Below are 13,045 nucleotides of genomic sequence, written 5' to 3' on the forward strand. Positions count from 1 at the left end.
TATTAGTAATTTATAATAAATTTTTTTGAAACTTTAGCATTTTCCTCATTTTAGTGACTATAAGAAAAATTTATAGATCTAAAATCTAAAACAAAATATACAAGCCCAAAAATATAGCTCAATAACAAAAATTACCAGTAGTAAAACTAAAAAAATTAAGCTCAATTAATCAATTTTATAAAAAATAACCAACTCTATCCTTTAAAAAATTCTAAATAAAAATAATTTTGCCCTTGCCCATTAAAAAAAAACTCTCATCAACTAAGTTGTACCTGTGCAAGTGGTTGAAACCGTCCCACATAAACAATAATAAAGCTCCTAACTTAAAGTTTTGGCTGGTCTGAAAAACTTGGTTTTGAACCTTTTGGTTTGGAGTTGACATTTTCATGCGTATGCACATGTAACATGTGTATACACGTGTGTGCACGACATTGGTTACATGTTTTACCTTTGGCCTTTATAAATTGGCGCTGTCTGAAAACTTTCATGGTCGAGTTAACATCTTTATGATTCTCAAAAAAAAAAAAAAGAGTTAACATCTTTATGTAAAAGACACTTACAAAGGGTTGAAATTAGAATTAAGAACTCATTATCGATCTTTGATCTTTCTTCTACATCATTGCAATCGAATCAAGGAGACGGCATTCTCTTCACAATTACTTATATGCTTTTCTGATAAATTAAGAGTTCGATCGAGTTCATCAATTGAACAAATGGGTCACAGTAATTCAAGACTCAAAAGGTCTGTCCTCTACTTAATTTCTTACATGCAATTTGATTTGTATATCAATGTTAGTAATGAATACTTTAGTCCCAGTTTTTTAATCAGATTATTTATTTCATACTTGTTATTCAGAGTTCAAGTTCTAGACGATCTTGAAGTAATTGATCTCCCTAAAGCCAGTGAAAATCATATAAAAGAGAACTTCTCTATTGATGGGAATATGACACCTAAATCAAACTCCAAGAAAGCCACTGCTTTTACTAAGAAAAGAAGTTTTAAAGATGAAATCCTGCGAGGAGTATTTTCTGAGGACTATGAGAAGGAGAAGAAAAGGATAATGGATCCTGAAGGAAAAACCATTAAAACCTGGAACAAGATTTTCTCACTCTCATGCCTATTTGCTTTATTCTTGGATCCATTGTTTTTATTGTTGCCTGTAATCGATGGCCAAGGTTGCGTAGCTAATGGAATGACAGCCCAAGTTGTCCTCACCATCCTAAGATCAGTGACTGATGTGTTGTATTTGATTCAGATCATTGTTCGGTTCCATACAGCTTATGTAGCACCCTCTTCTCGTGTTGTTGGAAGAGGAGAGCTTGTGATTGATCCTTCAAAGATTGCAATGAGGTACCTTAGAAAAGGTTTCATTATCGACCTCATGGCTTCCCTGCCACTTACTCAGGTATTTTATGCCACTAAAACCTTGTGTATCATAGCTAGCTAGCTAGCCTTAATTGCCAGTTTCTATGACATCAATGGAGTTTTAAGTTTTGAGTTTTGACTTCTTTGTTGTTAATTATTTATTTTTAATGTACATTATTTCAGGTGTTACTTTGGGTAGTTATACCCAATGTTGAGGGTACTGTAGTGACTGTGAGAAAAAATGCCATGTGGTTTATCATGATAGTCCAATATATCCCGAGAGTGATTCTCACCTACCCTCTCTCATCGAAAATTATTGATGAAAGTGGCATTGTGGCAGACACAGCATGGACAGGAGCTGGTTATAACCTCATGCTTTACCTAATGGCTAGCCATGTGAGTAGAAACAAAACTCATTTCTCATTTGAGCTTCCTATTGTACCTTTACGGCTCAAAAATTAGTACCTCTTATCTCTTTCTAATTTTCATTAAAAAATAAGAGAGAGGAAAAATTACACAAAACCTCTATATAGTTAAAGCATGTTTCATTTTACCATTTTGATAAATTATTAAATGTCCCAAAAATTTGAAAAGTTATAAAATTATTAATTTAATTATTTGATCATAATTTTAACATAATTTATATCAAACATTTTTCTTTTGTTAGCTTTTTTAACATTTGAATTTCTTTTCTAAGCAATTATAATCTCTTTGACTAAACAAAAATTGATATACAGATGACACTACCCAATACAATTCTAAGTCACAATCTAGTCTTGTGTTAATGAAAATTAGTTAAGAATTTGAATTGGTCATCAAAAAATATTATTACCGAATTTATCAAGCCAAGATATCAATTACATATAAGAACAGAGATACTTACATGGAAATTCCTTCTTTCATGGGACAAAGTCCAAATAAATCCTCTATATAATATCAATTACATCATTTTCTCATGTTTATGACTAACTTGAGATTCACATCAAACACAAAAACTACTCTCCATGGTTGTAGCATCGTTTCTCTTCACTAGAAAACCTCAAACTTATCTTCCCTTGTGAATGTCTCATGATTGAAGAAAAAACCTCATATTTTTCTTTGCTCTCACACGCACGCACTATTTTGTTTCTTTTTTTTGTCAGTTCACTTCATTTATCCAAGCCTCACGAATTCTCATTGATTTGTTTGCTTTCCAAAAGTTTTGTAGAGAAAACTCAAACCTTGTCTCTCTTCCTGCATTACCTCTCAAGTGAAAGTTCCTCTTTTTTCTCTATCAGTTTCATGCTCAATTTTATGATTGTTTCCCTTGTTGCATACGGACGAGCCTCTAGTCCAAGGCCGTCAAAACCTTTACAACACTTTCTATTTATAAAACTTCAATTTCTATTCCTAAATGGAAAAAGAATATATTACTTTTTTATCAAGTAATACTAATTACTTATTTAACAAGCCTTTCCATCTTCGTCAAAGAATAGACTTTTCTTACACACTACCCAAATTAATTTTCCTTCTTCAATAAGGAAACTCAACTAGATTTCCAAGTCATAATAGGATTTTGGGGCAATTTCCCAACATACAAATATTTTCTTTTTCTTTTTTTACTTCTTTTTTTTCCCAACAATAGAAGTCCTAAATCTCACAAATCCTCCTATTATACATCAAACCTTGATCACATCATTGAAAAAAAAGGAAAGTAATTAACAATTGATGGTTTGTTGTTGGTGTTACATAATAAAAATGGTATTAGTAGTGGATCTATGTGGAAACAATGTTTCCTCAATCACAACTTGCTATATTAAGTTGTGAAAGTAATTATAAAATTTTTTTGTCACTTACATTACTCAAGTGTGCTTAGGTTAATTAGTTTGCAACTTTCATATTCACTTGATCATCTTTCTCTTATAGTGTACCCCCCCCCCCCCCACCCTTCCCTTTTTTTTTTTTTTTTTTTTTTTTTCTGCTGAAATGAAATATGCGGTTCTAGATTATTCATGCATTGTGATTTTTCTTCTAGCTTCCTTTTATCTTTGTCTTTCTTTGAACTAGACAAGATTTAGTAACATTTTCTTAAATATTATAGCATAAATTTTTTAATTAAAATTATTAAATTCATACATGTTCGTTAAACAATGCAATGCAAATAATGCTATTTTTTAAAAATTCATTGCAACTTTGTATTAAATTTAATTATGGAATCTAAAGTGAAATACATAGGAAAGTATACCTAACTTTTGTCATTTTCAAAAACAAGGCCAAACCTCTTTACTGGGAAAACTTATTGGTTATTCTGGGAGTAATGCTTTCCCTTGTCACATGAGTTATGGGTTTGGAGTACCCAATAACTTTCCCTTTGTTGGTATGTTTTTATGTTCAACTCAAAAAGTTACTGGAAATTCAAAAAACAAAACAAGCAAAGAAAGAAATTTGAAATAAATTAGAAAAGAAGATCAAAGTTTTGGCCTTAATACACACATTCTAATACTGCTACTACAATAGAACTAAAGCTTACCCGCCATATATAACTGGTGACTGATACTACGTTTTACTGATTTACTTTCAATGGAATAATTACGCCTCCATCTATTAAAAAAATGATTAATTTTACCTACTTTTATTCTTTGTGAGCTGAATAAATTAATTCCAAACCCATTTTTTCTATTCTTCTTATGAAGGTTTCAGGATCTTGGTGGTATCTTCTAGGTATTGGGCGACAAGAAGCATGTTGGAGAAGTGCGTGCAACCTTGAGTCCGCTTGTCGAAATGAATACTTTGATTGCCATACCGTTAATGACGATGCTAGGTCCAATTGGTTCAGCTCGACAAATGTTACCAATCTATGCACTCCAACTTCTAACTTTTACCAATACGGTATATTTGGAGATGCATTGAACTCAAATGTTATAGCTTCACCATTCTTCAACAAGTACTTTTACTGTTTATGGTGGGGTTTAAGGAACGTAAGGTATAAGATTGTCCTAGTTTTCCTAATTACTTAATTCAGTTATAACTTAAGATATCAAAACCACTCACATAAATAACTTAGTGATAAGAAACCCTTAGAACCCATTACACTTGCTAGCTTAGGAATTATGAGTTTGAATAATGGCAAATCTCATTATTGCACGGATGGTCCCATGCCATGCTTGGGTCGGGTTTAATTAAGTGGGGAGCAATTATCACACCTACAAACCCTTTCATTTTTATATAGAAAAATAAGAATAAAGATTATAATATCAAAATTTTGAGATCTCAATTACCATTATCTTGCAAACTTCATTTTAAAATTCAACTTACAATTTCCTTCGATTTTCATAGCAACTAAATTGAGCACCTAATGATAAAACGTAAGAACATCATGTCATGTCAATTCACTAGACACTATCCTATATTCACAGGAAGTCGAACAAATTTACTGTAGTTCTTATCTTTCATTGATTTGTGCAGTTCTACAGGACAAAATCTTGTTACAAGCACTTATATGGGAGAAGTTCTTTTCACCATCGTCTTCGTTGGCACACTAGGGCTGTTTCTGCTTGCACTGCTCATTGGAAATATGCAAGTAAGTCCTCATTACAATGTCTATATATAAACCATTATCAGAACCGCATGTAAATACTCAGAGAAATATGCCTGATTTTGCAAATAGATGTACAATCGCTACAATAAATTTCTTTAGATTTTCATAGTAATAATTATCACCCATTTGAGCAAGTAGAGATACCTTCAATCAGCAACACTGCGATTAGAAGAGCGGAGGATTAGGAGAACTGATACAGAACAATGGATGCATCATAGGCAACTACCTTCAGAACTAAAGCAGTCTGTTCGACAATATGATCAATCGAAGTGGTTCGCTACTAAAGGTGTCAATGAAGAAACACTTCTCGATGGCCTCCCTGTGGATCTCCGGAGAGAGATCAAGCGCCATCTTTGCCTTTCTCTAGTTCGACGAGTAAGTTTTCTCAATCTACATGTCCTCGTAAATTCATAACATTAACACATTTATAGTTCGGATTAAATATTATAAATCTAAAGGTATACTGTCATGTTCTTTAAAATTTTAAATGGTTCATTGTCAGATTATTGAAATACAATCTTAAAAGTTCTCGTTGAGAACTAGTATCAGTTATTAATGACGAAATGTAATTTTTGTTATAATATATGATGTGATTCAGAACTGATGTACTATATCGATGATTTAATCGATGAATAGGTCCCATTGTTCGATCAAATGGATGAAACACTGCTAGACGCAATATGTGAGAGGCTTAGACCTGCACTATGCACCAACAACATGTTCATTGTGCGAGAGGGTGACCCTCTCAATCAAATGATGTTCATAGTACGAGGTCACCTTGACTCTTACACCACTGATGGTGGGCGTTTTGGGTTCTTCAACTCATCAAGACTTGGCTCAGGTGACTTCTGTGGTGAGGAGCTACTGACATGGGCTTTGGATCCATGCCCAAATGTCATACTCCCAACTTCCACACGCACAGTGAAGGCTACAACTGAAGTGGAGGGGTTTGCTCTAGTAGCAGAGGACTTAAAATTTGTTGCGTCACAATTCCGAAGGCTACATAGTAAACAACTTAGACACACGTTTAGGCACTACTCACACCAATGGCGAACATGGGCTGCATGTTTTATACAAGTTGCATGGCGTAGGCATAAAAAGCTAAAGGAAATGGCTAAAAATGGAATCAGTGAGAGTGGACGGCCTCTAAAGGAAACCTTCTGGTCAAAGTATGCAGAAGCATTTGTTGAGAAGACTAGAAGTAGAAGGTTTGTCCTTGAATCTGCAGAATCAGTTTCCAGCACTGTCAACCCGCTGCAAAAGCCCGTAGAGGTAGATTTTGATTGAATCTGATTCTGTATAGAACCCAAACTATATATGGAACTGATCTTTAAATGAAGAGTTGTTTGTGTATATCCTCTTTTTACTTGTTTTGGATAAATAATTTTACACAAACTGGACATGTAGATTGTGTTCTATGGTGCTTCGAAGGACTTTAAGGGTGGCAGGGGCGGTGCTACATGTACTCTAGGAGGTTCAAATGAACCCATGGCTTGGAAAAAAAAATTATATAAGTTTAATTTAACATAGGACATTTTTGCATACTCTGACTTAAATCTTAGATACCTAATTTGTCACGCCCCAAACCCCAAAGGGTCCAAAACATGAGAGAGACGTCTCAAGTACTTGTAAATTTTTCCTTTTTGACAATTCAATCCACATAATTATTATCAAGTGCCAACAACAAGAATTATCATAATCATCCCATAAAATATACTTTCAGAGTAAGTCAGAGCTCTAAGCATTAATTACAAGGACCATAGGCCACAAAAGAATAGAGGTCTAAAAACAACAATTACATAACAACAGCTTGTCCCAACAGTGGAAATACAGTCATAACCACTATAATATACAAAAGAATGAGTCAATCCTAGTCTAAGATGTACACCATCTAATATATCCATTACACAAAAATTCAGCCTCCATCAGTAGTTAGTCTAACTACTATTAGCCACCAAAAAGCTGTGTCAAAAGATTGTTGCCTACTTTGAAAAGTTATAAAAATAATGGAATGAGACAAAACCCAGTAAGTAGCATAATTAAAGGGGGTGGGGGAAATGCAAGTTTCATGATGGTAACAATTTACAAATCATGCTTTTAATTCGGGAGTTTCCAAATAGTTTCAACAAAACCATTTCCCAAAAATAATATGACAAGAATGAATAAATTGACACAGCACAAAACTTCTCAAAATGTTCTCATGAGATTACATACTAAATATTCCTCAAAATATCTCAACATGAAACTACTTACTATACTGTGAGCAATAACAACACCGTTCCAAACCAGAAAATCTAACCCAAGACCACATGATAATCGCCGACACAAAGCCGGAACTCATTGCCGACACAAAGCTGGAACTAAACTGCCGACACAAAGCCGGAACTCATCGCCGACACAAAGCCGGAACTAATAACCATCACAAAGACGGGTGCTAAGATACTAATGTCACACAGACTATAGTATCTAGTTAGGTAATCACTGAGTAATCACATGTCACAGCACAATGGTAGAACATAAAGAACTCACATAACTTTAATTCAAAATACATAATTTCACTTCTAAGTAGTTTCATAAAACATTTGAATGCCCAAGATATTCACAAGGTTCTCAATGCCTTCAACTTATTTCTTGCCAAAGAGATTTTGTATTAACTTCCCAAATAACATAGGCCAAGATAAAGCATCTTTATATTTTTGCAAATAATGCAATAAATCCATAATACGCATTTTCTAGAATTTAATCAAAGATGCTAGTCTTTTATTTGCTAACAAATCATGCAAATCCCCCATATGCAATAAGAATATGCATTTTCATATATAATCATATATATAGTAGGGTCATAACACAACACCTTTTAGAAAAACATAGTTCCACCATTAATTTTCCAAAATGTGTTTGACCCAAAAACAATATTTATAAGATATGGTTATTTTTCAAAAATACCCATTAAAAAGCTACTTACCTAGCAACCGCAAAATCCTAATTCTCCAAGCTCCAAGGGGAGATTAGCTAGAACCTAAACAATGTCAAGCAAATCTATCACAATGAGCACAAAGCTTGAAATTGTATCTAGCTACATATTAGGAATTGCCAAATAAGCACTAAATTAGGCAAGCCTAGATTTAGCCTCACAAATAATATTTTCCATCTCCAAAGTTTCTCAACCAATTACTTTACAAGACATAGACTCCCATTATACTTATGAATCATACAAGGTATTATTTCTAACATCAAAACCTCAATAATTTATAAATAGTTTCCACATGGTTTTCACAACATCATCAAGAGACCCATGACACCAAAATCACAATATCCTTTCAAACAAACAATTTAGATCTTAAACTAGCTCCAAATAAACCATAAAATTATATTCACAATTTATTTCACAAAATATACCTCAAAACCCCTAAATTTTCACCATAACAAGCCTTAGATACCCAACATTGTAAAAATCATGAACACACTCATCAAATACATCCACCAAGACCAAAACCCATATGTATAACACATGAATATCATTTCCAAAGCTCTTAAATCACATGAAAATCAATATTAAAGCTTAGGTAAAATAACCTCAAACAAGAACATAATACTCATCAAAAGAGATTAAAAATTCTACCTCAATTAACTTGTGTGAAGATGTGATGTTCTTGAGGATTTTCTAGTGATTTTGCTAGAAAAAATGGTAGGGGTGATGATGAGGAATGTACCGGTGGGAGGGTGAGGGAGAGGAGTGTGTGTATGTGTGTTGTGTTGACTGAAAAAGAAAAAGAAAAGGAGAACAAGAGTGGGAGTGACCGGCCAAAGAGAGAAAAGAGGGAGTGGATTGTGTGATGGGTAGTGGGGTTAGGTGGGGGCACATTTGGTCCACAAAAATTTTGACTTACCTTTTTTTTTTTTTTTTTTTTTTTTTTTTTTTTTTTTTTTTTTTAAACTCATGGGATGTTACATAATCACTAATTATATATTATATATTTCCAACAATGTATATGTCTCGACTGGTACAATAGTTGGAGCCTGCTATTACCATGGGGAGTGGGCACGTGGAGTTATTATCATTTACCATATATTTGACCATTATCCCTTAAATCATTTTGAAACATAGTTTAAATTTGTTAATTTGATTTATTTTATTGCTTTAAGATTTTTTGTGATAAAATTAGAATATTAAGACCTATTATGAAAATTGCAATTGTTCATCAAAAATGAATTTAAAATATTTAAATGAAAACCGTATCGCTGCCTGGGGAAGAAATCCCCGAAGACTCAACAATCGGGGACCCTGAGTAGATTGTCGGTGATATGTAGGAGAAACGTGAGGATGACGTCAAGTCATCATGCCCCTTATGCCCTGGGCAACACATGTGCTACAATGGCCAAGGCAAAGGGTCGTGATCCCGTGAGGGTGAGCTAACCCCAAAAACCCATCCTCAATTCAGATTGTAGGCTCCAACTCGCCTGCATGATGCTGGAATCACTAATAATTGCCAGTCAGCCATACGGTGGTGAATTCGCTCCCGGGCCTTGTACACACCGCCCATCACACTATGGGAGCTAGCCTTATAAGGCGCTTAGGCTTTGCTCATCAAACAAGTGCGCCAAAAGTCGGACTTCTCCTGTCAACAAACAAGAAAATGGATACCGTGTAGGGGCTTTTGCGTTAGGTTCAACCTAGTTTGATTATACACGCTATTAATGAGCCTAAACTAGAGGTTACTCAGTGTAACCCAATCCTTGTGAGTGAAGTTGGGTTGATTTTTAAAATTGTCTTGAGTTGGGTTGGGTTGGAGATTCTCAACCCAAATAAAGGTTGATTGGATTAAAAATATCTCAAAATTAACCCTACGCGATCTATGCACAATTCATGAATCATGGCTTATAAAGCTCTTCACAAGTTAGATGTTTGTACTCGTTTTAAATTGTGGTGTGCATTTTAAAGAGTTCTTCCATAGTTGTCTAGAGATCCTCTACGATACTGTTTAAGAGCTAAGGACGAGTTTCAATTTACCCGGTGAGTGTTCCAAATTACGGCGAGCTCTGCTGGGTTTAGGCCTTGGGGGAGACCAATGCCAATTGACATGGCCTGGACTCTAGAGCTAAAACCTTCTCCACTGGCCAGAATGGGTTTGGGGTTCAACTTTCAAGTAGCAGGCTTTTCACAACTTGGTCTCTGCTTGTTGAGTCGGACTGATCTGGGTCTAAAGCTCACTCTATTATATAAGCCCAGCATTAAAATAAGACTTGTTATGGTTAGAATTCCAAACCTTTAGTACCTAGCGCACTGGGCTGGTCTAGTTCCAAAAAATTTGGAATCCACGTTCATTTCGGACTTGGACCCTATTTGATTATCTAGTCCCACATAATGTTCACAATGTTTTCACTTTGACACAGTAGCCAATATTACTAATAGTTTCATACTATTATGCATTTAAAAATATAGACCTCTGTATTAGTGTCTATATAACCTCAAGAAAAATTAAATGAAAAAAAAAGAAAGAAAAGAAAAGGAATACTAGTGTAAGGACACGTTTTGCTCCACAACCCAAATGGATGGACAATGGCCCAATGAGCCAAAAAACAATGAATTTGTTAGAGAGTGGGCTTGAGACTGAACGTTCAATGAATTAGGCAGATATTGATCACAATGGGCTAGTTATTATTGAAACGAACAAAACAAACAATTTGAACAAGAAAAGTTCTCCCCGGTAAAGTCCAAGGAAGGTATGTTTATATAGGTTTCTCACAGACTTATAAAAAAAATTACAATTCTTGGTTACACAGTGATTTTTCTTTGGTTTTTCTGATTATCCCCTCTGTAAGGGAGCTCCTCCCTTTTATATTTCCTCTCTTTATTTCATCTCAACATTCCATGTGTAGGTCAAATTGCTAATCTTCTTGATACTTGTCCCATTAGCACCTTCTTGAAGTCTTTGGGAGTAGCTGTAAATCTGAAAGTTATTGTTTAGGTATTACTTCCACATTAATGTGTCCAAGGGGTTAGATGCAGAGCATTCAATGCGGTAGTAGCAGCTTTCTTCTCAAATATTTCTCAATTCTCTTTTGTCTCATCTTTTTCTGATGTTTATCCTTCCAAGCACGATTGCCTGCTACCCAGTTCTTGATGGGTGGTCATATTTTAGGCCTCCACTCTATTAGTTGAGTAGGGATTGCTCCTCCTGACAACGTCTCCTGCTCATCGTGATTAGACCTCTTTTGCGGCCCATTAATCTATCTGCCTTCACTATTACTTATCTTTCCTCGGGCTATTTGACACCCTCAGCCGCAGCCCACGGCCCAATATCTATATCTAGGCCCTTCATCCCTACAACTAGTATATCAATCTTCTATGAATGCATATTTTAAACGGGTTTTAAATTTTATGGAAAATGGTTCAGATATGTTTGATCATTGTTATAATCTACTATATCTATAAGAGGATTTCCTTCTTTGGATTGAACTTTTATGTGGTTCAGAAGTATTCCTAAACCTTAGATTTAATAGGGAAAAAACTTAAGGACAACTTGGTAAAAATATATAATTCATGTCTTCAAACCAAACTTATCCAAAAAAAAAACCCTAATCCCACGCGCAATGTGCGTGTAATAAGGCTAGTTTGAAAGATATGGTTCTTCAATTCCTTGATATTGCTTGCATTTTTAATTTTAGCAATTTACAATGGTGGAAAAATGATATCTTGTAATCACCGCATGTAACGCCCCTCTTATATGGGTTGGATCTCATAAGTGCATGACTACTCTATATACCCCTCTTATATGGGTTGGATCTCATAAGTGCATGACTACTCTATATAAGAGGGGTGTTATATATACCTTACACCATATACCCTTTCTGAAATTGTGCGACTACCCCCTCAAGATCAAATAGACAACTCTTCTTTTTTATATCCTTTTGCATAAATCATACACACGACAAAAACATCTCATCTCACCTACCTTGCCTTGTTTCATCTTAGGTGAATTTTTTCGCTCCTTAAAGAGGTGAGGAGGCAAAGATGGATTTTGTTCACCTGTCTTGAAAAACTCACTCCTTATGAAATTCATTTTGGTCCTCTAATTTTATTTTACGTTCATTTTGATTTTCTAAGTTTCAAATTTATTCAATTAAGGTTTTGTCATCAACTTTTGTTAAATGTTTTGGTATACTGTCTAAATTTCTAATTTTTTTTCTTCAAATTTTATAAATTAAAAAAAATCAATTAATTTTAGAAAATATTTTCCTTTAAAAAAAAAGTTTAACAGAAGTTGACGAGGAGACCTTAATTGAATAAACTTGAAACTTAGATAATTAAAATGAACAAAAACAAAATTAGAGAATTTTAGTAAAACTCGAAGGTTTGGTTTTACATTTTAACTTAAAAATTAATTTTTTTTTTATACATATCCTAGTTATTATTACTTTTTTTCTTTTATATACATATTCTATTATTAAACCAGCAAGAGACTTTTGAATGCGATCTGTGAGGCATACTAAATGGGCCAAGACCAAACCAATCCGATCTGTTGTTCACTTGTTCCTAATTAATTGGGACCTTTCGGAATTATTATTAATGCTAGCACAAGGGTTGTCCAATTGCTATGGTAATCGTATTGAAGATAATAGAGCTGGCTTGATTATGCCCATCAATTTCTACCTCTTTTCACGTTGTGTCTGTTTTGCTTAAGTTTATTCGCTAATTTTTAACTTTTAGTTTTTATGCATAGTTTTTTAAAATTTTAATTTTTCTCACTTTATTAAAGTATAAATATACTTTAACATACTTTCAGCCAAATATTTTTAATAGAGAGCTAAATAAGTTGTTTCTAAACAAACATATAATATATCAGTTTATTTTTTTGGATATACAAGAGTTAGACTCTTTTAGATATATACCATTATAAGTTTCTTTAAAACTTTTTCCCCTTCTCCTTGTGTGCGTATTAAAAAATTTAGTATTTGAAATAAGTAAATAAATAAACAAACATATAATATCTTTCTTCCCTCTTGTAAAGTTGTGATTTACAACTATTTTGTGTTAGATTTAATTTCATGCCAAATTTCATTATAAATTTCTTCAATCATTTTTCCCTGTATGTAAGTGG

The 13,045-nt window shown here is 33.9% G+C and overlaps 1 protein-coding gene across 1 annotated transcript; it reads left to right on the forward strand.

The window, feature by feature from the left end:
* Positions 1-713: 713 nt before the first annotated feature.
* LOC115950792 (protein CNGC15b-like) lies at positions 714-6,394 on the forward strand. Its single transcript, XM_031068040.1, has 7 exons — positions 714-742; positions 857-1,406; positions 1,550-1,762; positions 4,039-4,328; positions 4,811-4,925; positions 5,082-5,318; positions 5,580-6,394. The coding sequence occupies exons 1-7, from the start codon at positions 714-716 to the stop codon at positions 6,228-6,230; spliced, it is 2,085 nt and encodes a 694-aa protein (XP_030923900.1). The 3' UTR covers positions 6,231-6,394.
* The last annotated feature ends 6,651 nt before the right edge of the window (positions 6,395-13,045 follow it).

Source organism: Quercus lobata, chromosome 1 (assembly GCF_001633185.2).
Source record: "Quercus lobata isolate SW786 chromosome 1, ValleyOak3.0 Primary Assembly, whole genome shotgun sequence".
NCBI classification, from domain to species: Eukaryota; Viridiplantae; Streptophyta; class Magnoliopsida; order Fagales; family Fagaceae; genus Quercus; species Quercus lobata.

Excerpts from the sequence above, each read along its gene's own strand:
- LOC115950792 (XM_031068040.1), top strand. The coding sequence starts at position 714 with ATGGGTCACAGTAATTCAAGACTCAAAAG. Across the intron at positions 743-856 it reads AGTAATTCAAGACTCAAAAG|AGTTCAAGTTCTAGACGATC; the intron begins GTCTGTCCTCTA and ends CTTGTTATTCAG. Across the intron at positions 1,407-1,549 it reads CTTCCCTGCCACTTACTCAG|GTGTTACTTTGGGTAGTTAT; the intron begins GTATTTTATGCC and ends ACATTATTTCAG.